The 23,235-nt window shown below is 38.5% G+C and overlaps 2 protein-coding genes, 2 long non-coding RNA genes and 6 other non-coding genes across 11 annotated transcripts; 8 read left to right on the top strand and 2 right to left on the bottom strand.

The window, feature by feature from the left end:
* The first annotated feature begins 938 nt into the window (after window positions 1-938).
* On the top strand, window positions 939-1,037 carry LOC114822838 (small nucleolar RNA Z157/R69/R10). Its single transcript, XR_003771027.1, has one exon. It is a non-coding gene; the product is annotated as a small nucleolar RNA Z157/R69/R10 (small nucleolar RNA).
* A 171-nt stretch (window positions 1,038-1,208) lies between these two features.
* On the top strand, window positions 1,209-1,296 carry LOC114822840 (small nucleolar RNA R11/Z151). Its single transcript, XR_003771029.2, has one exon. It is a non-coding gene; the product is annotated as a small nucleolar RNA R11/Z151 (small nucleolar RNA).
* A 79-nt stretch (window positions 1,297-1,375) lies between these two features.
* On the top strand, window positions 1,376-1,490 carry LOC114822841 (small nucleolar RNA Z152/R70/R12). The gene has a single exon (XR_003771030.2). It is a non-coding gene; the product is annotated as a small nucleolar RNA Z152/R70/R12 (small nucleolar RNA).
* Window positions 1,491-1,579: 89 nt separating this feature from the next.
* Window positions 1,580-1,703, top strand: LOC114822846 (small nucleolar RNA snoR80). Its single transcript, XR_003771035.1, has one exon. It is a non-coding gene; the product is annotated as a small nucleolar RNA snoR80 (small nucleolar RNA).
* A 173-nt stretch (window positions 1,704-1,876) lies between these two features.
* LOC114822844 (small nucleolar RNA snoR109) lies at window positions 1,877-1,965 on the top strand. The gene has a single exon (XR_003771033.1). It is a non-coding gene; the product is annotated as a small nucleolar RNA snoR109 (small nucleolar RNA).
* A 2,734-nt stretch (window positions 1,966-4,699) lies between these two features.
* LOC103417111 (uncharacterized) lies at window positions 4,700-8,029 on the bottom strand. Its single transcript, XM_008355310.4, has 9 exons — window positions 7,307-8,029; window positions 7,140-7,187; window positions 6,961-7,020; window positions 6,796-6,879; window positions 6,547-6,651; window positions 5,928-6,041; window positions 5,730-5,830; window positions 5,281-5,392; window positions 4,700-5,017 (listed from the first exon to the last, which is right to left on the bottom strand). Exons 1-9 carry the CDS (start codon window positions 7,763-7,765, stop codon window positions 4,886-4,888), a joined length of 1,215 nt encoding a protein of 404 aa, XP_008353532.3. The 5' UTR covers window positions 7,766-8,029; the 3' UTR covers window positions 4,700-4,885.
* Window positions 8,030-9,533: 1,504 nt separating this feature from the next.
* LOC114822845 (small nucleolar RNA snoR109) lies at window positions 9,534-9,610 on the top strand. The gene has a single exon (XR_003771034.1). It is a non-coding gene; the product is annotated as a small nucleolar RNA snoR109 (small nucleolar RNA).
* Window positions 9,611-11,249: 1,639 nt separating this feature from the next.
* Window positions 11,250-11,997, top strand: LOC139193768 (uncharacterized). Its single transcript, XR_011578238.1, has 2 exons — window positions 11,250-11,612; window positions 11,716-11,997. It is a non-coding gene; the product is annotated as an uncharacterized lncRNA (long non-coding RNA).
* An 849-nt stretch (window positions 11,998-12,846) lies between these two features.
* LOC103425974 (uncharacterized) lies at window positions 12,847-15,332 on the bottom strand. Its single transcript, XM_029096744.2, is given in 9 exon segments — window positions 12,847-12,924; window positions 13,157-13,268; window positions 13,623-13,757; window positions 13,811-13,887; window positions 14,444-14,548; window positions 14,690-14,766; window positions 14,853-14,913; window positions 15,033-15,080; window positions 15,201-15,332. Coding segments are annotated over 9 exon segments (825 nt in total).
* A 5,220-nt stretch (window positions 15,333-20,552) lies between these two features.
* LOC139193909 (uncharacterized) lies at window positions 20,553-22,732 on the top strand. Of its 2 annotated transcripts, XR_011578449.1 has the most exons (5): window positions 20,553-20,762; window positions 20,864-20,932; window positions 21,622-21,681; window positions 22,448-22,517; window positions 22,637-22,732. It is a non-coding gene; the product is annotated as an uncharacterized lncRNA (long non-coding RNA). The 2 variants fall into 2 exon arrangements; XR_011578448.1 differs by lacking the exon at window positions 22,637-22,732 and having other exon boundaries at window positions 22,448-22,635.
* Window positions 22,733-23,235: the final 503 nt, after the last annotated feature.

Here is a 23,235-nt window from a genome sequence, read left to right as displayed (position 1 = left end):
AGGCTCACAAACAGAGAAACTCTCTCAAACTCTCTCTTTCTCTGGGGGACTCCCCCTCACACTTGTAATCCATACATACAGTTACAGAGAAATACGATCAACATCAGTATGGACGTAGCCCAAACATTGGGGTGAACCACGAGACATCTTGTGCTCTTTACTTTCTTGCAGATTCACGGTTAGATTTATGTTGTTCCAAGATTTCTCCGGTTTTGTGCATCAACACACACCTTGAATTGAATAGGTGATGACTCAGTCTCGAAATGAGTAGCAGTCACAGAAGCAAAGTCAAACCCCTCAGTCGAATGTAGGCATTTGGACAACGTATGAGAGTCTTAGGAGCAAGGGCGTAGGAGGAAGAAAACAAGAGTGGAGAACCATGCCACCGTGAGACTCCTAAATCAAACAAACGTAATTCACCCCTTTTTTCCTTCGTCATCCATGCTACCATTGTGTATATAGATTGAAAATGCATATCAATCATGATTTGGTTGCTAAAACATACAAATCAAGAATGTTGTCAAGAACCAACTAGCTAATTAATCTAATAATATTTCCCTTCTTGATATTGAAATTTTAAAGAAGCCTCAAGTTTAAATTCTCAATCCCCACTAGTGAAAGAAAACTAATATTATACTAAGCATTATTCCACCAAAGAAAAGGGGACGTGAACTTAAAACGGGCTCCAACTATTTCATTTGGCCCATTTCTGTGTAGCCCTCAAAACCCAAAATGCCGAAACCCTCCAACACTCTCAACTTCCCCACCCTAAACGCTGCCTATATATACAACCCAACTTCTTAACCTTCTCATCCCCCTCTTCCTCCCCGCCTCCCCCACCAATACCTGCTGAAATTTTCTCAGATCCAAAATCTAGGGTTTCCAATCAAATTCAAATCCAAATTTATGCTGCTCTCCTTTGTTTTGTATTGATTCAGAAGTGTGCGGTGATGAGGCAATTTTGTGGACTAGAGTTTATGATCTGGGTTCTTCTCCCAAAAGCTTGATTACAAACCCTTGGCTGTCTGAGCACACCTTCTTCATCTGCTCCAACATCTTCCAATCTTCTGGTTTGAATAATAAATGCTTTTGAAAGATTACCCATCTCATCTTTTTGGTTTTTAGCAATAACCCATAAAATTTTCATCGAAATTTCTTAAATTTGTTGATATATTTTTCTGCAAAGTTAGGGTTTTGTGGTGCAATTGGGGCTTATGATGATAACATACAATTATCTTAGCGGATTTCAGTGAGGCTTTAGGGTCAATGATCTGATTGTTACACACACTGAGGCTCAAATCTCATATATTTTTGTGTATTTAGTTTTGCTAGATTAATTTTTGTTTTTCTTTTTAATTTTGAATGTTGGGTTGCGGTTGCGATGATGAGATGAAACACTTGGACGTGTTTGGGGCAGTGGACGAGGCCTCTTCTGGGGGTTCTTGCCGTGAGCTCATCTAACAAAACGACTTCTCCTTCCACTGAGCTTCCACTCCCCACAATATTTTTGAAATTATTTTAAGTATTTTTATTAATTTCTGGATGAAATTGAAATAAAGATTTGAAATTTGCGTCCATTACCAATTCTAGAGGATTATTTGGTTCCTCCTGATGTAATGGCTCGGACGCCAAATTGATTATTGTGGCTATTCTGATCAGTGGCTTGGCAATGCCATTGGATCCGGGAAACTCCTCATACATTAATACACTTCAAATCCATACCTATTTCTAAAAGTGCTTTTGCCGATGGATAAAGTGCTTTTGCATTCTAAAATGGTGTGACCTTGGACAATACTAAACAGTGACATTGAGCTACTTGTACCAAGAGAAGGATTGGAAACAAAACTCGGTATCCTTATCTTGATTTTGGCCAAAACGGCTGTAGCTAAATTGAAACAACTGAGAGGTTTACTGGCCGGTCGTCGTTTTCTGTCGACAGATCTGCTTACCGAGCTTCTCACATTTCCTCCTATTTTTCTTTCACAAAACTTAGACCCCCCTTACCGGTGATTAAACTTGCGGCTTTAGGGTTGGGCAGTGACACGATTGAAAATTTTGGACCGAAAGGTCAGGAGCCTTGGTAGTCACCTGAACTTGTATTTACAAAAGAGTTGATTCGATATAAACGCTCAAAATTTGAATTTTTTTTAGAATTTTAATCAATGCGCTTTAGAATTTTGATCAAGGCCCTTTGGAACAAAGGGGTTTCCCGTTGTAGGCAGGCAGGCAACTGCAAAAACCCATACAGATCCTGGGGAGGAAGGCAAACCCAGTTGAGAAAAATTAAGGGAACAAATGAGAAAAAACTAACTTTTAGCACGTTTTGGTAATAATCTTGATTATTGCTCAACAATAAAGAATCGATAAATTTTATTTGAACTCATATATACCTAATTTAAACTTTATATATGATTTTTTTTTATCCTATTACATAATTAACATCAAATAAGATAAACTTAATAGTAAAATTATAATTTATTAATAAATCCACTCTTAATATTCAAACCTTATCATCACGCAACCTTTTTACATTCATTCTAGCTAAAATCTTAAGACGTTTTCATATAGAAAACAAACTCATTTTGACCAATAGATTGTGATATTAAATCCTCCAACTAAGATATTAATTAATTTATTCCAATTATTATCATTTGATTTCAATTTGATTTAGAGTTTTCCCATCAACAACCAACATTTTAATGCAAATGCATAACTGCCTTGCAGTACAAGCCCGTCCAACATGCCAAGAGCAATCTTCCTAAGGATCAACAGTTAAAGTGGTAATATACTGTTTGAGATTGGCCAATTGCAACTTCTTCGAGAACTAGATCTTAGCGTCAACAACTTGTATGGAGAAATTCCAAACCAAATATCGAACCTCACAAGTTTGGAAAGATTAGACCTCTCGAGAAATCATCTGCCCCAAAATCCCATCATCATCGTCCAGCCTCAATTTCTTGTTCACTGAGGTACCTTCGGTACGCAGACAGGACAAGACGGAACAAGATGGGACATAACGGAACGGGATAGGACGGGACAGAACGAAGGTTCTCTGTTATGTCTGGTACGAGTAGGATTGAAAGGATGGTTATTCCGTTCTACATTTAGTAAGCGCATGACAGCACAGAACTAAAAGATTAAATGACTAACTTACCCTTATTCCGTCTATTGTTTGATACAATATTTATACATGGGATAGAACGATTACAACAACTACCATCTCAACCAATTTTCAAGTCCTCATTTCTCTCCACTCATTATATATTTCTCTTACAACAATCATCTCAGCAAATCCAACACTGTTGTTTCTATTAAAAATATCAACATTAATATATGAAAAAAAATGGCTTATTCTTAGCAAATTGTAGGTGCTTCTCTGCACCTTGGAAATTACAAAACTTCCAATAACAAATGCTTGACCCAAATTTCAGAGAAATCAGAAATCGTTCAATTTGGTATCCCATAAATCAGAAATCGTACAAATGCTTAACCCAAAATTTGATCAACCACTCTATTAACATAATCCAGAAATTATTCAATTTGATTAGAACTAATTGGCATCCCAGAAAACTCACAAATCCAGCCTCCCTTCACAGAGAGGAAGAACGCAAAGCACCCAACCCAGAACCCAATCAACTTCTGCAAACCCTCCAAAGTTATAAACATTCGTAAGGAAAATCAAATCCCAAAAAATCAAATCTTTCAAGCTCACTGGTGTATGCATGACCAAAGTTTCGATTTGAAAACCTTGAATCGCCGAAGTTCTCTCGAAACGAAGCTATAGGGTTCTTCGATTGAAGGCCGAATCTGAGGTCTCATTCGAGATTCTGGGTTCAGGGTGAGGAGAGAGAGAAAGATTGGTGGTGGTTTGGACCGGTGGTGTGATCTTGCCGGTGCTTGGTGAGTGTAGGACACGATGCGGAGAAGAAAGCAGAGAAGGACGCACGTGAACAAAAAGAACGCAGTGAGAGGTTTGAGGGCTTTCAGGAGAGCACCTCATCAAGCAACCTTCCATGGCAGCGTTCTAGAGACTATGGCATTAAGCAAGGAGGAGGGAGGCGGTGGGAGGAAGCTGGGTTCGAGTTCGGATGGGTTTGCTGGGAATCTGGGATTGGGTTCGAGGAGGAGGGGTATTGCTGTCCAAAAAAAATATAATTTTGTGTTTCATGGGCCGGAACAAGTCCAGAGAAAAGGTGGAACGAAAAAATGGCTAAAATTCGATCCACATCACAGCACGTCTCACACAATTTGGCACACTAAACATAGAACAAGTGCGTTCCATCCCACTTTATTCTGTCACATCTCATGTACCAAACGGTTCCTACAATAACCTTCAAGGTAAAATACATCCGGCACTCAAATCAAAGACTCGAATGCCACTACACAAGTGCTCTTTACCATAATAGTGGAAAGATGTTGAACTCTTGCATGAAAACATGAGTTCAAACTCCATCAATGCCTAATCTAACCTCTAATCTAACAAAATTTATCGTTTGACAAAAAAAAATGGCACTGCATTTGAGGGGAGCCAAGGACTTTGTGGTCCCCAACTTCCAAACAAGCCAACAAATGAATACAAGTAATGATAACTATGCAACAAAAGCAGAATTAAGCATGAGACAAATATGTGAGAGATGCTACTCTCTTCTACGCCTTGAATGAGCTGCATAATACTGATTTTAGGTTATTATTTTCTAAATTGGTGTAAAAATAAATTTATATACTGAGAGTAGTTTAGGAAATAAATTTGAGATCAAAGAAATATTGATAGTTTGATTTAAAAAAGAGATTATATGGGTCAAATAAAATTTTCCCTAAAGAATCACATGTATATTGGCTGGCCTTCAACCTCTCATTCAAGTGGTCAGTATTTAGTTTCTGAGCTCTACTTCCTCTTGGATGCAAGATAGATGCCTGATACTATGGCCGCCCCAGTCACCGCCACACCCATAGATTTAACGATTCTCCGGGTGGAAAAAACTGACCTTTCTGATGGAATTACCAAAAGATCCTTCACCTGCAATACATGGAAAAACACAGAGCATGGAGGTTTAGGGATAAATAATAAGCACTATCCAAACATAGCCAACAATACTTCACATCAAATTCGATGAAAAATGACGAAATTATCAACGAGAAATCAGAAAGTCAAGGTGGACCAGAAAACAAATCTAAGGTGCATGATAAGGAAAGGAACTGAATTGCCTGCATTATCACTTTCGACGGGTAGGGATATGATAGAACTAGATAGAATTTAATAAAAAGGAAGGATTCACCAACCACAACAGGCTGCTGCCAATGCTTCTTAATTCCTTGGAGGTGCCCCTTTCCCACTACTGCAACTACTGAACGATTCTCGCTCGCAATTCTCAGTAATGTTGATGACATGTACCTAAACACCCAACAGTTAAAAATCAGATCCACAAAATTATAAGAACTTGTGCAAACGTGGAGGTTGGAATTAGATCATTCAAAATACTGAAAAGTTTACATACACCAATCATCATCACCACCATCACCACCATCACCATTTCTTACTATACATCTAATTAACTTGCAGTCTGGACTAACTTATCACTACTATAAACCCTTGTGGTCAAATTGTTAGTACCAACACATCAGGAAAAAGAAATGATGATAAAAGGGCAGAAAGGAACAAAATTAGAAGACATGGCATCATCTTTTGATCTTAGCATTAGTTCATAGAATAAATAACTCAGAAGACTTACTGATCTCGTTCATGTACGAGTGTTTCCATTAGAGTTGGGTACTCCTTGCTCATCTCTTGAATCACGAGAGTCAGCATGTCAACATCATCCATTTCCTTTAACTGAAGATACGCAAGAACAAGTCATTAATTAACGAAACTAAACATTAGCAGCACAGAAGGGGGTGGTTTCCTTTTAACAAATCAAGTAGACATTTACCATATTATTAAGAGCATCAGGGCTGGGTAGAAAGACTGCTTGAAAAAGCAAGGAATACAGCAGTTTAATCTTATGCCAAAGTGGCATTTTTGCCCACGTCCTTCGTATCGTAATCTGTTTCAGTCAGTGTAAAGTCATATCAAAGTAGTTCTTCACCAGGAAAATAATAGAGAGTCTGAAATACAGGTAGATATGACTACGGAAAGCAAGCTTGTACACGATGAGTTATTATAGCAGGGTCAGTGTAAAAAAGAATAAAGAAACATAAATGTGAGACAATTAACATGCAATCGATGATAGAATTTTGAAATTGCCTCCAAATTTGCAAGGAATGGAAATGAACGAGAACTTCAGGCATAAAGATTCTGAAAGTCTGGTTTACAGTTTCATCTTAAGAGAATCTTGACAACAAAAAAGACAAAGCTTAGCATTCGATTGGAAGAAATCTCATCATAATCAGCCTTCAAAATCAAAATGCACTTCCATTACACATCAAAATTACTTGGGAGCTAATAAATGTTTCTTCATCTAAACGGTGAAATGTAGCAGGGGTGGCAGAGGGCAGGCTGCAATTGATAGATATCAGGGCACCAAAAAGATAAGGTATAATGTATTATACCTGCACTGGGCGATCACCAAGTATCACCCTACCGCCATACTTCATTGCTTCTTCATATGCTACACGAAACTCAGCACCGGGAAACACCTCAAGCCTACTTGAAACCTAGCAAAAAAATTACACGAAAATTACACCACTTGAATATACTGAGAAAATATGGAAATTATGCTTACTATAGTTGGACAAAGTTGAAAACTTTCGGAATCATGAAAGTAAAATAACTTCGCAAGGAAGGATATGAAAACATGCCTTGGCAAGGAACCAGCTGTAAACAATCCCAAAGGCATTATGCTTTTTCTTCCACATTTCGATCATTTCTCCCATTGTCGGTACCTGAGGAACTAAATGCATTGGTAATCATGCTCGGTTATTCGAAAATTAAGCGCAACCTGAACATAGATATTAGATTCAGACCTTCAAATTCTGAGGGGTGAGTGCAGTCACTCGACTCGAGCATAACTCCAAGAACACAACCTACATTCACCGCACGAAATGCATACACTTTATTATAATTTAACATAATTTCATGACATTGTTATTGAAATTAACTCAATATAAGCCTTATTGAGCAAGTTTAAAACTGGATGAAGCACCTGTGGTTTCAAATAGCTGATCACTGCTTCAACTTCTCTGCACGATTCCTACAATTCACGCACAAAACCAAAGACCAAAGCTTTCAATTCAAAATTTTTCACCAACCAAACATAAACCAGAAAAATCGAATTTTCCCACCAACCAAACAGGAATTGAATTGTCTTACCACCGAAACATGAGCCGTTCCAACCAGGTGCACGTCGCAAACGCCGCCCTCAGCCGTGGACTCACAAGTGAGCACGACGACGCTCCTCGACAGCTCCTCAGGAAGAAACCTCCTCTGTTCGGAACTCTCAGCCTCGGCGGTCGTCGAAACATTGTCGTCGTACTCGTCCCTCGGCGCATCGACACCGACGATGCTATCGGCCAAGTCCCCAATCGTAGGGTTCCCGACGTGGACAAAGTTTTCGGATGCCGCCGGGTCGGGCAAGGGTGATTCCGCATCCATCAGGAGCCGTATCGGGTCGCGCTGACGCGGACCGCCGGCGGTGGCAGTGGCTGCAAATCTGAGATTCCTTACGGTGGAGAATTGCGCGAGGGTGTTCGGAGAGCGGCGGGGAGAGAGGAAGACGTGGCGTGACTCGGGCGAGTAGAGTGTGGCGATCAGGCGAGTCGAGCGAATCATAACATCTTTGCCAAGAGACTGAACCGTACGTCACTGGAGAAATGGCTATATTGTTTTGATGGGACACGTGTACGGTCAATGATGAAGTATATATGTGTAAAGGGCTTCACTTCCTTGGTCTGCAACTTAGCTCCTACGCTTCCGATATTCTTTCCGATCGGCGCGATGGCGGAGAGGAAGCTGTTAAAGATGAAGCTGTGCGTTTTGTATCAGAGAGGGCCGTGCGCGCGGCAAAATTTTTTCATCTAATTAGGGATTCTTCCATCGTCAAATTAACATCCAAACTTAAAACTTTGTCATCTTAATTCTTGCAATTAGTGTTTTGTAGTCCAATTAAGCTTTGATATTTAATAAATTGAAAATTCAATTTGATTTAGCTGATCAATGAAGTGAGAAGATGGAGTACGTTGCGCCTCTTGGATTCGATTACTCAGCAAATAGGAATGAGCAAGATGACAGTTGTAAACCCGCTCAAACTACAACATGACTCAGCTCACATGCACAACACGTGTAATAGTTAATGTTCATATAGCCTATGATCTAATCTTAGTTGTAAGAACAAATAAACCCATTAATTTCAACATTTAAACAAAGTGTAATATGGACAATGCTTATATCCTTTGTACAATTCTAGGGTTTTGAGGGTTAGAAGGTATTCATCTCTCAATCTATAGCTCTCCAATTTATTTTTATTTTGGACTTTTGACTTTGGCATCGTTTATGTATTCAGTTGTGCTCTCTAGATCGCATATGTTTCCTCCCCTTCAACTGTAATCATTTTTTTTTTTGTCAACATACACTATTTTCTAATCGTAATATTTTATCATTGTTAATAAAATTAATTAGTTTGTAAAAAACTGTCTATTTATCAATCTACAAGGGGAACCATTTGAAAATTCACCTCGGGAATTTGAAAACTCAAGACCAAGTCTTGCAGCAGCAGATACTCCAACGCAGCGTGGTGATTGCGTTCTTTTCTTCTTCTCCTTTATTTTCCCTCTGAAGGATCAAACCTGCTTTGAAAATCAGAGTATGCTAACTAACATACAAACAAACTACGAAGATTATTTTTGTTGACGGAAAAACAAAAAATAAGAATGCTGAGACGACTACAAACTGAATGCTACATTATGGCTGACTAGTTATTCATACTAAACTATACGCTATATATAAATAGAGCACAAAACTTAAGAAACCCTAATTCGAGAATAGGCTAAATTTAAATCCTAAACTAACAAGCAAACCCAAATAATTACATAACTAATTTTCCAACAAAAAAGTGCTTCTGCATTCGAATAAAAGAACCATCAACAAATCAAAAGTGCTCTTGACTGTTTGTCTTCAAAGTTTGAATTCTCTGCTATTCTTCACAAAAGAGTATGGAAGATGCTTTCTTACGCATAGGAAAAGAAAGGAGATATTTGAATGCTATCATTTGCTCATCTGTCATGTTTTTAACCCTACGTTATAACAAGCGAATATAAGACGGGTGAAAAAATAAGATCGGTGAGTTGGAATGACAGCGCACACTTATATTTATTCACTTAAGTTGAGAGAGAACAAACTTTTAAGAGTTGTTGAGGTTTAATTTGAGCAAAGGATTTGGATTTGAGGTCTAAATTCAAATTTATTCTCTCTCAAGTCTCAACCATGAAAAAATTAGCTAATAATTACTTTGAGCTTAATCAGTCAGATTTTTATGATAAAATAGCCAAACCTTGGACAACAAGAAATAGTCGCATTGAGCTACTTGTACCAAGAGAAGGATTGGAAATACAACTGAGAAGTTTACTGGCCGGTCTTCGTTTTCTGTCGACACATCTGCTTACCGAGCTTCTCACATTTCCTCCAATTTTTTTTCACAAAATATTAGACCCCCACCCCCACCCCCACCCCCACCCCCACCCCGACCCCGACCCCCACCACCACCGGCGGGGATGAAACTTGCGGTGTTAGGGGCGGACAGTGAGGCGATTGAAAATATTGGACCAAATGTTTGAAAAGTAGAGGTAAAGCAAAACAACCTGGGTAAAGCGAAAAATAACAAAGGCAGTTGCCCCTTGTAGGCAGCCTGGCGACTGCGAAAACACCCATTTGTCAGCCATTAAAACTTCACTCCAAGAGCTCCGGCCCCATTTCTTCTCAATAAGATCATTCACACCCATCATTCGATTCATGACCCCAACACCCCTTAAGCTCTCCACCAGCTGGGTTTTAGATATTTGTGCACAAATCTTGGCACGTGGAATGGGGATCCCCACCATTTGTAGGAAATAAGCTCCACCCAAAGGTGTGGGGTATTTTTCCACAAATCTTGACATGTAGAATGGGGATCCCCACCATTTGTGGCGAACTGAGTTTGACAGAGTTTTGCCTTTTGTTCATAATTTCTCAAAGCAATTGCATAAAAAGCAAGGAAAATAGGGAATTAAAATAGGGATCGGGAAAATTGGGTGAAGGGTTTTTACTTGGAAAACGGAAGAGATCGAAGAATTCCATGCCTTGCCACGATATCCAGATTTGACATGAGCCGCCAAGCGCTCAGTGACGGCGGCTACTCAATAGGAGTTAGCAAAGCCCTAATCCCCATGACTCACAAACACCCACACGCGCCTCTCTCTCTCCCCTTCCTTTGCGACCTCTCTCTCCAATAAAAGGCATTTTAGTATTTTCATGTCAAGTTTTGGTTAGAATTATATTTGACTTGAGCCGCTGAGCAACGGCAACTACTCAATAGGAGTTAGCGAAGCCCTACTGCCCCATGACTTACAAACACCCACACGCGCCTCTCTCTCTCTCTCTCCCTCTCTCTCTCTCCAATAAAAGGCATTATAGTATTTTCAGCAATTATGTGGCCTCACAATGAGCTACCAATTATGTGGTTGAAATTCGCCTTTGGTGAGAATAGAACTTAGGACCTCTTACTTACAAATAAAGAGGAATACAACTAGACTGTAGTACTAAGTGACAATGATATTGTTAATTAGTTAAGATATGAGAATTAGTATGCCCACTTCAAGCACGACTCTAGTTGATTTCAATCCACTAAGATCATGACTGTAGGGATCGGTGGAGTCAGTTTTAATGTGAGATTAAGGGACTAAATCCTTGCATTCCATCTATGAAAGGCACCCGAGTGGCAATAAGTTAGAAGATCACTAAACTAAGAGTTGGAGGAGCTTTCAGTTTTGCTATGCTGCCAGAAACCTTTGTTAGACGATCATGGCTTTTTACTTGCGGTCACGCTGAATGGTGGTCAGAAATATTAACAAGCTTTACTTGCTCTTGGATGCAAAATAGATACCTGATACAATTAGGGCTGGAAAAAAATCCCAAAAATCCCAAACCAAACCGAAAAAATCCCGATCCCAAACCAAAATTTCCGAAATTTTCGGAATATAATCCCAAACCAAACCAAAAATTTCGGTATGGGATTCGGTTTTGCATTTCATTTTTTCAGTATTCCCATACCGAACCGAAAAAAAATATATATATATATTATTTTTTAATTATAAGAAAATTATTTGAACCGTTCATTGTTTTAGATTTAATCTGTGCCGTTGATTTGTTTTAGGTCAGATCCCATTTCTTTCTTTCACAGTTCCGTTCCATTTCCCTGATTCCATCCATCAAACTCCAAGCCCCTGCGCCTCCTCCCTCACCGAGCCCTCATCTCTCATCTATCTGTGTCGAATTCCAACCAACCACCAGCCCACCACCACACCACACAGCCTTCTTTCACCACACAGCCACTGCTCTCTCTCACAATCTCTCTCTCGGGTGATTTTCTCTCGCGATCTCTCTCACCACCACACCGAGTCCGAGTCTCACTCTCACCCCAAATTAGGTAATTAATTTAGTGTTTTGAAATCTAATTTTTGTTGGTAGATTCTGCTTTGAAGTTTTCAAATGGTTTTAAGATTTAATTTTTGGTATGTATTGTTTGGCAGCTCTGTTTTCGTAACCTGAGAAAGAAAAGGAAGCAGCTCTGATTGAGGCTAGGCGTAAGGAGGTACTATTTAGGCTACCATGTTTCCTCCGAAATCTCATTTTCTATTGTTACAAAGGCACACTTAAGAGTCATGGTTTGCTTTTACCATTCGGGATTGTTGGATGCACATCTTCTGTTTTCTTGAAAATACTATTGTTGTTATTGTTACCATTCGTCTTTATAGTTATTACTGTTAGGAACAACTGCTCTGTTCGGGTAATTATTCCTCTTTGCTTGTTAATATTCGTTGAAAAGTTGACAATTTTTCATTCAAAGTTGCTGCCTTTACTTAGACCTAGTTGTTGACGTTCTGATGGTCGAAAAAGATTGACGCCTCGGCCCATCAATGTCAAAACTGGAGTCATCCAATGATCTATTAATTGGAGAATAGATAATTGTTGTTATTTCCTTTAGTTCAGTTTTGCAATTTAGCTAATCAGTCTAGCGTAAATGCTTTGTTCAATGATACTATGGGTGGGCTGAAGGTATTCGTGCAATTTACAATCCAAATTGCAGCTTCGTGTCTAATTGGGTTGTAGTTAAGATTTTTCCTCTAGCTATTTATCAATGGTGGGTCTTGGGGAGTTCAGCTTCGTGCAATTTACACTGATCTCCCATATGTTTCTTACTTCCAGTTTAAAACTGGGTTTTTGGGTGCCGAGGAAGGTAACTGGAGAAAATTAAAATATGGGGTACATTTTTTTTGTCCAAAAGCCCAAAAGCCCAAAACTATTTCGGGATTCCCGATTTGTCCCGAAATCCCGAAACCATTTCGGGATTCCCGAAAATTAGGATTCCCGAAAATTTGGTTTGGGATCGGTATTGAAATTGGAATTCCCGAAAATTTCGATTTGGGAATCGGGACAAGGGTTTCGGTATGGGATCCCATACCGAACCACCCCTAGATACAATGGCTGCCACAGTCACCGCCACACCCATAGATTTAAAGGAAAACTAATGAAAAGGGCTTGAAAACTTTGAGTTTTAATGATAAGGACAAAATAAAGGGTAAAGTGAATAGTACCAGAATTGACTTTTTAGTGTAAAAATGTGGTTTTTCGTTAAAGTGAACAGTACCGGGTGTTTTTCGTTAAAGTTCCCTAGATTTAAGGATTCTCCTGGTGGAAGAACCCGGCTTTTCTGATGGAATTACCATGAGATCCTCCAGCTGCAATACATGGAAAAACACACAGCATGGAAGTTTAGAGATAAAGAAGTACTATCCAAACATAGCCAACAATATTTCAGGTCCAATTTGATGAAAAATGACAAGAAATTATAAACAAGAAATCGGATAACCAAGGCGGACCAGAAAACACATCCGCTAGCATAATCACTTCCGACATGTAGGGATATGATACAACTAAATAGAATGTAACAAAAAGGAAGGAATCACCAACCACAACAGGCTGCTGCCAATGCTTCTTAATCCCTTGGAGGTGCCCCTTTCCCACTACTGCAACTACTGAACGATGCTTGCTGGCAATTTTCAGTAATTTTGATGACATGTACCTAAACATCAACAGTTAAAAAATCAGATCTACAAAATTATATGAATTTATGCAAACCTTTACCCTCTCCAACCATCACAAGCATACGTGGAGGTTGCAAATAGATCACTCAAAACACTTAACATACGCCGATCATCATCACCACCATCACTATTTCTTACTATACATCTAATTAACTTGCAGTCTGGAGACAAGAGCTTATTACTATTATAAACCTTTGTGGTCAAATTGATAGTACCAACACATCAGGAAAAAAAAATGATGATAAAAGGTCGGAAAGTAACAAAATTTGATAAAATGGCATCATCTTTTGATCTTAGCATTAGTTCATAGAATAAATATTCAGAAGACTTACCGATCTCGCTCATGTACGAATGTTTCAATTAGAGTTGGGTATTTCTTGCCCATCTCTTGAATGAAAATCATTACGTCATCATCATCCATTTTCTCTAACTGAAAATACGCAAGAACAAATCATTAATTAATGAAACTATACATTAGAAGAAAAGTGGTTTCCTTTCAACAAATCAAGTGCATGTTTACCGGAAGAAAAGCAAGGAATACAGCAGTTTTATCTTATGCCAAAGTGGCATCATTGCCCGCGTCCTTCCTACCGTAATCTGTTTCAGTCAGTGTAAATTCATATCAAAGTAGTTCTTCACAAGGAACATAATACAAAGTCTGGTATCCAGGAAGATATGGTACAAAAAGCCAGCTTGTAAATGATGAGCTATTAAGCAGGGTCAGCGTATAAAAGAATAAGGAATCATAAAAGTGGGACAATTTTTTTTTATTTTTTATTTTTTTGTTTTTTTGTTTTTTGAGTTCAAAAGTGGGACAATTAACAGGCAATAAATAATATAATTTTGAAATTGCCCCCAAATTTGCAAGGAATGAACATGATAGAGAACTTCAGGCATAAACATTCCGAAAGTCTGGTTTACGGTTTCATCTAGAGAGTATCTTGACATAAAAAATGATAAAGCTATAGCACTCGATTGGAAGAAATCTCATCGTAATCACCCTTCAAAATAAAAATGCACTTTCAACACACATCAAAATTACATTAAAGCTAATAAATGTTTCTTCATATAAAGGCGGAATCTAGCAGGGGTGGCATAGGGCAGGCGGCAATTCATAGAGGGCACCAAAACTATAAGGTACAATGTATTATACCTGCACTGGGCGATCACCAAGTATCACCTTACCGCCATACTTCCTTGCTTCTTCATATGCTACAGCAAACTCAGAACCGGGAAACACCTCAAGCTCACTTAAAACCTAGCAGAAATTTACACGAAAATTACACTGCTTGAATTTATTGAGAACATTGTGGAAATTATGATTAGTATAGTTGGAACAAAGATGATAACTTTCTGAACTTACGATAGTAAAATAACTTTGGAGGATTTGAAAACATGCCTTGGAAAAAATCCCACCATAAATTTCAAAGGCGTTATGATTTTTCTTCCACATTTCGATCATTTCTTCCATTGTCAGTTCCTGAGGAACTAAATGCATTGGTAATCATGTTCGGTTATTCGAAAATTAAGTGCAACCTGATCATAGATTCGGACCTTCAAATCCTTCAAATTTGGAGGGGTGAGTGCAGCCACTCGACTCGAGCATAACTTCAAGAACACAACCTACATTCACCGCACGAAATGCATACACTTCATCATAATTTAACATAATTTCATGACATTGTTATTGGAATTAACTCAATACAAGCCTTATTAAGTACGTTTAAAAATGGATTAAGCACCTCCGGTTTCAAATGTCTGATCACTGCTTCCACTTCTCTGCACGATTTCTACAATTCACACACAAAACCAAAGACCAAAGCTTTCAATTTCAAGTTTTCTCACCAACCAGACTTAAACCAGAAAATTCGAATTTTCTTACTAACCAAACAGGCATTGAGTTATCTTACCGCCAAAATGTGACACGTTCCCACCAGGTACACGTCACAAACACCGCCCTTTGCAGTGAACTTACAAGTAAGCGCAACCAAGTTCCATAACGGGTCGCTCTGACACAAACTGATAAAAAGTTGGTGGCCCATCCTAGAGGATTCCCATTTAAAGGCTTTATATGGGGCTAGAAAAGTAATGGATATAACCCATTTTAGAGTTTCGAGAAATCTTTGAGGTTTTATTAAAGAATATCTCCTAATTGGGATTATATCTTTCGGGCTCTATATGAGGCTATATATATTTATTTATGTAGTAATTTAATTAAGTGATAATTTGTTTGTGTGTGTTAGCTTTTCTTAAATTGATTTTTGGACGTGCTATCTTAAATTTTTTTTTTTTTAACCCTTCAACCTAAAAAGTTCAAATTGTGACAAAGTTAGATTTAATCACTTATGAATCATTTGTTGGATTAGATTCCCTTATCTCAATCTCATATGTTGAAAGAAACAAACCTCCATTTTGCCCTATAAAATAATTTGATTTTCACATATAACACAACAATTTACCTAGCACCAATTGGTAAATTAGTATCATACAATTTTGAAAAAATAATATTTGAAAATTTCACCCATCAATGCTTATGAACATTAAATCAATTTGAAATTTTCATTCTTAAGGAATTTAAAACAATCATTAATTAGCGAAATTGCAAGAAAAATAAGTAAGAAAAAAGAATTAAAAACATAATAAAAAGAGAGTATAAGTGTATTCGCAAGTGGATGGAGAGTGATAAAATTTTGCTTACATGGGTTGCTACTTTTTTAGTGGGACCCACTGTTTTTTGGAGGTAGATGTAGCCCGATTTTATGCTACCCAAGAAGGGAAGTTGCTAGCCCCAGTGATGGATCTAGCCCCATTTTCCGGCTCATTGGGGATGAAATTTCTCGCTAAGGCTAGAAATTTGGTAGCCTCATGGAAGATAAGGCCATCTCCAACCGATGGCTAGCCAGATGGCTCGTTTTAGCCCTCTAGCCCTTCAAGATTCTCCAAGATATTAATATTTTAATGAACAGTACATGGCCATATTTGCATCCGTCTCCAACCGACGGCCAGAGGGTCAGAGGACTCGTTTTAGCCATGTCACAAAAAACCGTCTCCAACCGAGGGCCAAAGGGCCATAGGGCCAAACATAATTTATTATTTAAAAACTACAACTTAAATGTTTTTTAAAATGTTGTTTAAGTTTCATGTTGTATAATTTTTATGTTGGTTAATGTTATTTAATGTTGTTTCATATTGTTTAATGTTGTTTCATGTTACTTAATTTAATTTAATGTTGTATAATGGCTTAGGAAGTTATAGGAAAAAAAATAGAATTTAAAAAAAATATGAAACAAATTTTGTGAAATAGAAGTTATAGGAAAAAAATGGAATTTAAAAAAATATATGAAACAAATTTTGTGAAATAGAAGTTATAGGAAAAAAATGGAATTTAAAAAAATATATGAAACAAATTTTGTGAAATAGAAGTTATAGGAAAAAAATGGAATTTAAAAAAAAATGAAATAAATTGGCTAATTATATTAACACCCCACAAATTGTTGAATAAACCCCACAAACTTAATACACTCTACATTTGCTTTTTCACTTAAAGTTTTATCTTAATACACCTCACTTACTTTCCCATAATACCCCACACCCCACATTCTCAATATACATCTTAGATTTTGTACATACACCCCATATTTTTTTTACACCCCACATTGCTCAAATCTTATAACACTCATTTTTAATTTTCAGGAATTGAATCTAACCATATGAACACTAAAAGATGAATATGAATATAGAAGTTTAAATAATGCAGCAAACGCAAGATTAAATAATTATCGATGTCATCGAAATCACTAAAACAATGAAAACTATGAAGTTTTACCTCATGTGAAGCTCCTGAAACATCGATTTCGTGTTCCATTCGTCAAAAACAATTTTTCTTAATCAACATGTTTGATAGTTGAGAAGATAAATAATACGCTAAAAGTGATTTGAGGTGTATTTATAAATCTTTATTTTTTTTAAAACCTAATAAGGTCAAAATTGCCATTGCATAGTGGAGTAAATAAGTCATTTAATATTAAATTTTAATGTGGGGTGCATTCAACATTTTGTGGGGTGTTAATATAAAATAGAAGTTATAGGAAAAAATAGAAGTTATATGAAAAATTTTGTAAATAAAAAATAATAATAAAACTGTAAAAAAAAAAAAAAAAAAAAAAAAAACAAATGCAACAGCTACTAGCCATTGCATTTGAATTTTTTCTTAAGAAATAACCGACAGTAATAACATTTATACTAAATAATAGCATGTATTCCTGTCAGTTACAAAAATAACAAAACATTAAAAAAAAAAAATTAGCCAGCCCCGGGCTAGCTGGCTCCAACCCTCTAGCCCTCTCCGATTTCGTGGGGTCCTCCCAGATTCCAGAGCCCTCTGGCCTAGCCCTCGGTTGGAGACGGTTTTCGGACTATTTTCGGCCCTCTGGCCCTCTGGACCCTTCGATTGGAGATGGCCTAAAACCCCCGTTGGGGATGTTCTAACAACGTGAGTCCAACTTAACAGGAAGAGCTGCTTCTGTTTTTTACTGTTTTAAATCTATGTTTTTGAAAAAAGTTAACTTTTTTTTTATTTATCAAACAAAATATTAACTCCAGCTTTTTTAAAATAATTTTATCAATGCGTAAACCCAAATCAGCCATGAACTATATGCTATTGGTGAAATGGTTATATATGATTTGATGGGACACGTGTACGGCCAGTGATGAAGTAGTATTGTACTATTGTATCTACTATCTCGTTTGACAACTCGACCTCTATTGACTATTTCAATCTCATATGATATTTTGTGCATCGCATAGTACTAGCTATTTTTGTAAGCCGTATTTCATTTTGTTTCTGTTTATCATAAGCCGGGTAACAAGAACAGTTGAATTCAGTAACTACTTTGGTGTATAAACGATTGATTCGAACGACGCTGAAACAGAAATGGTAAACTGGGGAAGCACCAAGACATGCGGTTTCATCGGTAAACTAGCTACTTAACCACAGAATTATTGGTGTTTTATACTATTACAAAAGGATGAAAAGTACAAAACAATCTTCGTTTTGAATCCTCGTAGACCTATCTAGCAATGGTTATGGCTCTTCTTCTGAGCATATGGGGCACCTGCACTTAAAACCACAATCTGCAAGTAATGCCTGTCTCTCTTCGTAAGGAAGGTCTTCATCTACATAAGAAATCGTAACCTGGAAAAATTCGAAGTGATCATCAAAATTTGAACAAAGTTCGATGAAACGATATCGAGACCTTATAATAGCATACTAGACCGGAGTTGGACGTTCAATTTCGTACCTCGTCGCCCCCTTGGAAATTGGTTTGAGTGCAATTATCGTTGCTTGGCCAACTCAGTCCTGGTAATGGAGAACAAGCATGAATGCAGACGTGCAAAAATTATTAAGGAAATGCTTAAAAAGTTGCAAATGGGCGTTCACTTTAATAGTGGTTTTGCATGAAGATCTCAGTTACCATATGGGACTCGGAAGTTTACGTACCTCCTCTCTTTTGAATGCTTTCGCGTTAGGACTGCACGAATGATTCATACAACTCTGCAAAGGATAGAACGCTGTGCCTAAAACAAAATTGAAAAGACCATTAATATATAATCGCCGCGCAAAGATGTATGTTCTAGAAACGCTAATGATCTCCCACTCCTAGTAAGAGTAATTCCACCGTGACAAGTTCACGCTTACTGAACTCCCTTAACCCCAAAGACGTAGTCCAGCATCGAGAATAAATATGTGTGCACGCTGGTGCTCCTATCTCTGATACCATTGTTGCCTACGCCTGCATATCATCCACCACTCCAAAATTCCTTCCGTTACAACTCTAATCGTGGGAGGCAGAATCGCACCTTCAACAGAGGCAATCGCAATCGCAATCGCAATACCAATCGTGGCTCTTTTAATGGCAATCATCGTGGTTCTCAGAATCATTCTCAAGGCTCCAGATCCAATTATCAAGGCTTTTCCTCCTCGTCTGGCACCAAGACTCCATGTCAAATTTGTGGTTCCACTAGCCACGAAGCTATTGACTGTTTTGATAGGATGAATCCTGACATCTTTGGAAGAGTACCACCAGCCAAACTTGCTGCTTTATGTGCTCATTATTCTTCCAAACCCTCTCCCTCTTGGCTATTGGACTCGGGAGCTACATCACATATTACCAATGATATTGCAAATCCTTCTGTCTCCTCTCCCTACATCGATGAAGACAAAGTCTACATAGGCGATGGTAAAGGTTTGTGCATTAAAAATATTGGTTCCTCACATTTACATACTCCTCATATTGCCTTCACGTTGCGTAATGTCCTACATGTTCCACATATGAACAATTTACTGTTTGCTTATCAATTTCTCAAAGACAATGATTGTTCTATAACTTTTGACCCTGATGGATCTACTGTAAAGGATCGTGCTTCGGGGAAGACACTTTTGCGAGGCCGAGTTAAAGATGGGTTTTATCCCTTGCACGGTTTCAATAACATTGTCATTCCATCACCATCAGCTTTCATTAGTGTGAAAGCTCCTGTGAAGATTTGGCATCGCAGATTGGGTCATCCATCTTCTTCACTGTTTCGAAAGGTTTTATCCAGGAATAATCTTGCTGTACAAGGCAAGACCACTGTTGATTTCTTCTATTCAGATTGCGCTCTTGCTAAAAACCATAAACTTCCATTTGGCTCTGCAAGTTCTACTACAAGTCACAGTCTTCAACTGCTTCACTGTGATCTTTGGGGTCCTACATCTGTTCTTTCACCTAGTGGTTTTAAGTACTACATGTTGTTAGTTGATGACTATAGTCGCTATAGTTGGCTGTTTCCTTTAAAGGCCAAATCTGATGCCTATTCTACTTTTGTTGTATTCAAGTAGTATGTAGAGACCTTACTTGGCAATAAAATCAAAATTGTACGCTCCGATTCAGGGGGTGAATTTACTAGTACTCTTTTTTCAGTCATTTTTTCGTTTTCATGGTACTGTACACCAATTAAGTTGTCCCCATACCCCTGAACAGAATGGTTATGCAGAAAGGAAGCATCGACACATTGTGTAACAACCCGTCCCGAGATTTACTGTACATAAATGGTATTTTTGTATTTTCATCAAGTTTGGGAATTTATCTTCCTTTTAAAATTTGTTTTTGGTCTTAAATGGTGAGCCAAGGGGACCCACCCCCTGATTTCTGTCCCCAGCCTCCCATCTCTCTCTTCCTTCTTCTTTGTCTCTCTCTCCCGTAACTCTCCCTTAGCTCTCTCCTTCTCAGCTCTCCCGTCTCTCTCTCCCTCAACCTCTCGCATCTCTCTCTCTTCCCCTGGACTCACTAGGACCGAGTCACCATCGAAGAGAGGCTCGCAACGAACCCCGTACCCTGCCCTGCGAGTTCGACAGCACGGAGTAAGCTCCGGCGAGCACCGTCCCTTTCGAGGCCATTTCCGGCCAAACCACGGCGAGTTGGCCGGCGTGTAAGGTATCAATTTCTTCGTCTCCTTGAGTACTACAACTTTCCTTTTTGTTTCACTCAATTTCGTTGAATATTGAAGAAGTTATACTCATTTGAATCTTACCCAGTTTCCGGCGAGTCCGACGGCTTTCGAGGCATTTTCCGGCCAAACCACGGCGATTTAGACGTCGTGTGAGGTACCATTTTCTTCGTCTCTTCAAGGGATACAACTTTCGTTTTTGTCTCGCTTGATTTTGTTGAGTAGTGACAAAGTTATAGCCGTTTAAAGTTAGGTGGTTTTCCGGCCGAATTTCCGGCCTTCTTCCTCGGCACCAGGCCATCCGGCCTTTCCCATTTCCCTCTCCCTCGGGCCTTAGGCCCGTGTTGTCCTAACCCAGTACCCCAGCCCATTTGGTTTTTCTTTTTTGTTATTTGTTTTTTTTAAACCCCAAAAGAAAGGCCTTGGGCCGGTTTCATTTAAAAAGGGCTTAAAGCCCTATTTTTTTTTAGTGAGGCCTTAGGGCCTTTGTGACCCTTGTGCATGTGTGTGTGTGTGTTTGGGCTAAAGCCCCAAACCCCATTTTTCTCACCCTAAAACCATTTTAACCCAAAACCTTAGGTTCCTAAAATCCCATTAAAACCCAAAACCCAATATATCCTAATTCTATTTAACCTGAACCCTAATTCGGATTTCAAGCCTAAAACCCGTTTGACCTAGTTTGACCGTTGACCCCCGGTCAACGTTGACTTTAGGGTTGACTTTTCGGGTTTTCGTCCGGGACCCTTCTTAGGGTAATTCGACGTTCTGAATCCGTTTCCAATGTCCATTTTCCCAAATTCAATTGCTATTATATAGTTTTATTTATTGGACTCTTTATGTGCTTAGGGGCAATTATTGTGACGTTTCCGTCTTCGCTAGTGGCGCAGCTTTTGGCAATTAAGTACTGTGAGTGGACCCCTTCTAAAATTACATGATTTGATAATTTAATTGCATAAATGATTAGCATGCCTACGGATTTATTATTTGATTTATGTGAAGCCTGATGATTTAATAAATTGATTATCGTCTCGTGTTTTTGGTGAGGAATTAATTGTTGGCCTATATTGAGCTATATTTTAATATATCGTATTTTCTATAAAAACCATGAACTGGTAGACTATCTGATTGATGATGATAGGATGCTAGAACATGATTTTGAACCCTCTTTATAGCGTAGACGATAATCGGTAACCTATGCTATGAAGTGGTATTTATGAGAGGCGTAAATATTTGTGCGTACCTAGTAGACACTATGCCGCCTGGGGCGAGGATCTGGTGTTGGCATGTAGGCCGGGAGAAATAATCCCTAGCGAAAGGCTGAGGGACACGGAGACAGGCATTGGGCCGGGAGGGAGTTATCTCTGGCTACGGGCACAGAGACTGAGGTGCGGGCATTGGGCCGGGAGTTATATTTATTCAGTGATCTTACTAGCAGCACACCGCGTTTACGAGACGATTTACGAGATGTTTTATGCGATGATTTATATGATGTTTTCCGCGTTATGGCTTTTGAGATATTTTTGGCATGCTAGGATTTTTATTAAATCCATCACTTATTATGCTAGTAGTTTTCATTTATATAAACTTTGGGGGTTAGTATCTTGATAACTGTTTTATTATTATTGTATATATAAACTTGGTCCACTCACCTTTGTTTTGCGCCCCCATTCAGGACTTAGAATCAAGGCACCTAATCCCGACGTGAAGACACTTCCGCAACAGCATCTTCGGATCCTCTCGATGTAGGACCCACTTCTTTATTCATTCAATTTTATCTCAATTTTTTTTAGTGATTAGGTTTAGTTGTATGTTCTGAACACGTTCCTAAAATTATTAACTCTTATTTATTTCTTATTCTTAGCTTTTGTATCAATTAATGGCTTTTGTCACCCTCGGGTGTCGGCCAGCACGTGTCTATCCTGGTATTCGGGGAATATCAGGGTCGAGGCATGTCACATTGTGGAGACTGCTTGCACTTTACTTGTTGCATCTAATGTACCTCATCTCTATTGGGTGGAGGCATTCTCCACAGCTGTGTATCTTATCAATAGGTTGCCACTATCTGGACTATCTCAATCTCCTTGGGAACTACTATTTCACAAGCCCCCTGATTACTCCATATTGAAGGTATTTGGCTGCCGTTGTTTCCCATGGCTTAAGCCTTATGTTACTTCCAAGTTGGATCCTAAAAGCAAAAGTTGTATTTTTTTAGGGTATAGTTTACAACACAAAGGCTACAGGTGTCTTGAACCTCAAACTGGGTGCGTATACATCTCTCGACATGTGCAGTTTGATGAAACTACATATCCATTTCATACTATCTCTCAACCAGCTGTTGCAGTCCAAGACTCTAATTCACCTTCTATGGATTTACATTTCTCTGTTCCACTTTCGAGAATCTCCTCAGACTTTCCATCTTCAGGAACCATCATTGGCACATCACTCAATCATGATTCTTCT

This window comes from Malus domestica, chromosome 17, assembly GCF_042453785.1.
Source record: "Malus domestica chromosome 17, GDT2T_hap1".
NCBI lineage: Eukaryota > Viridiplantae > Streptophyta > Magnoliopsida > Rosales > Rosaceae > Malus > Malus domestica.
Note: the sequence above shows the minus strand (reverse complement) of the source record. Positions and strands in the feature narration are given on the sequence as shown.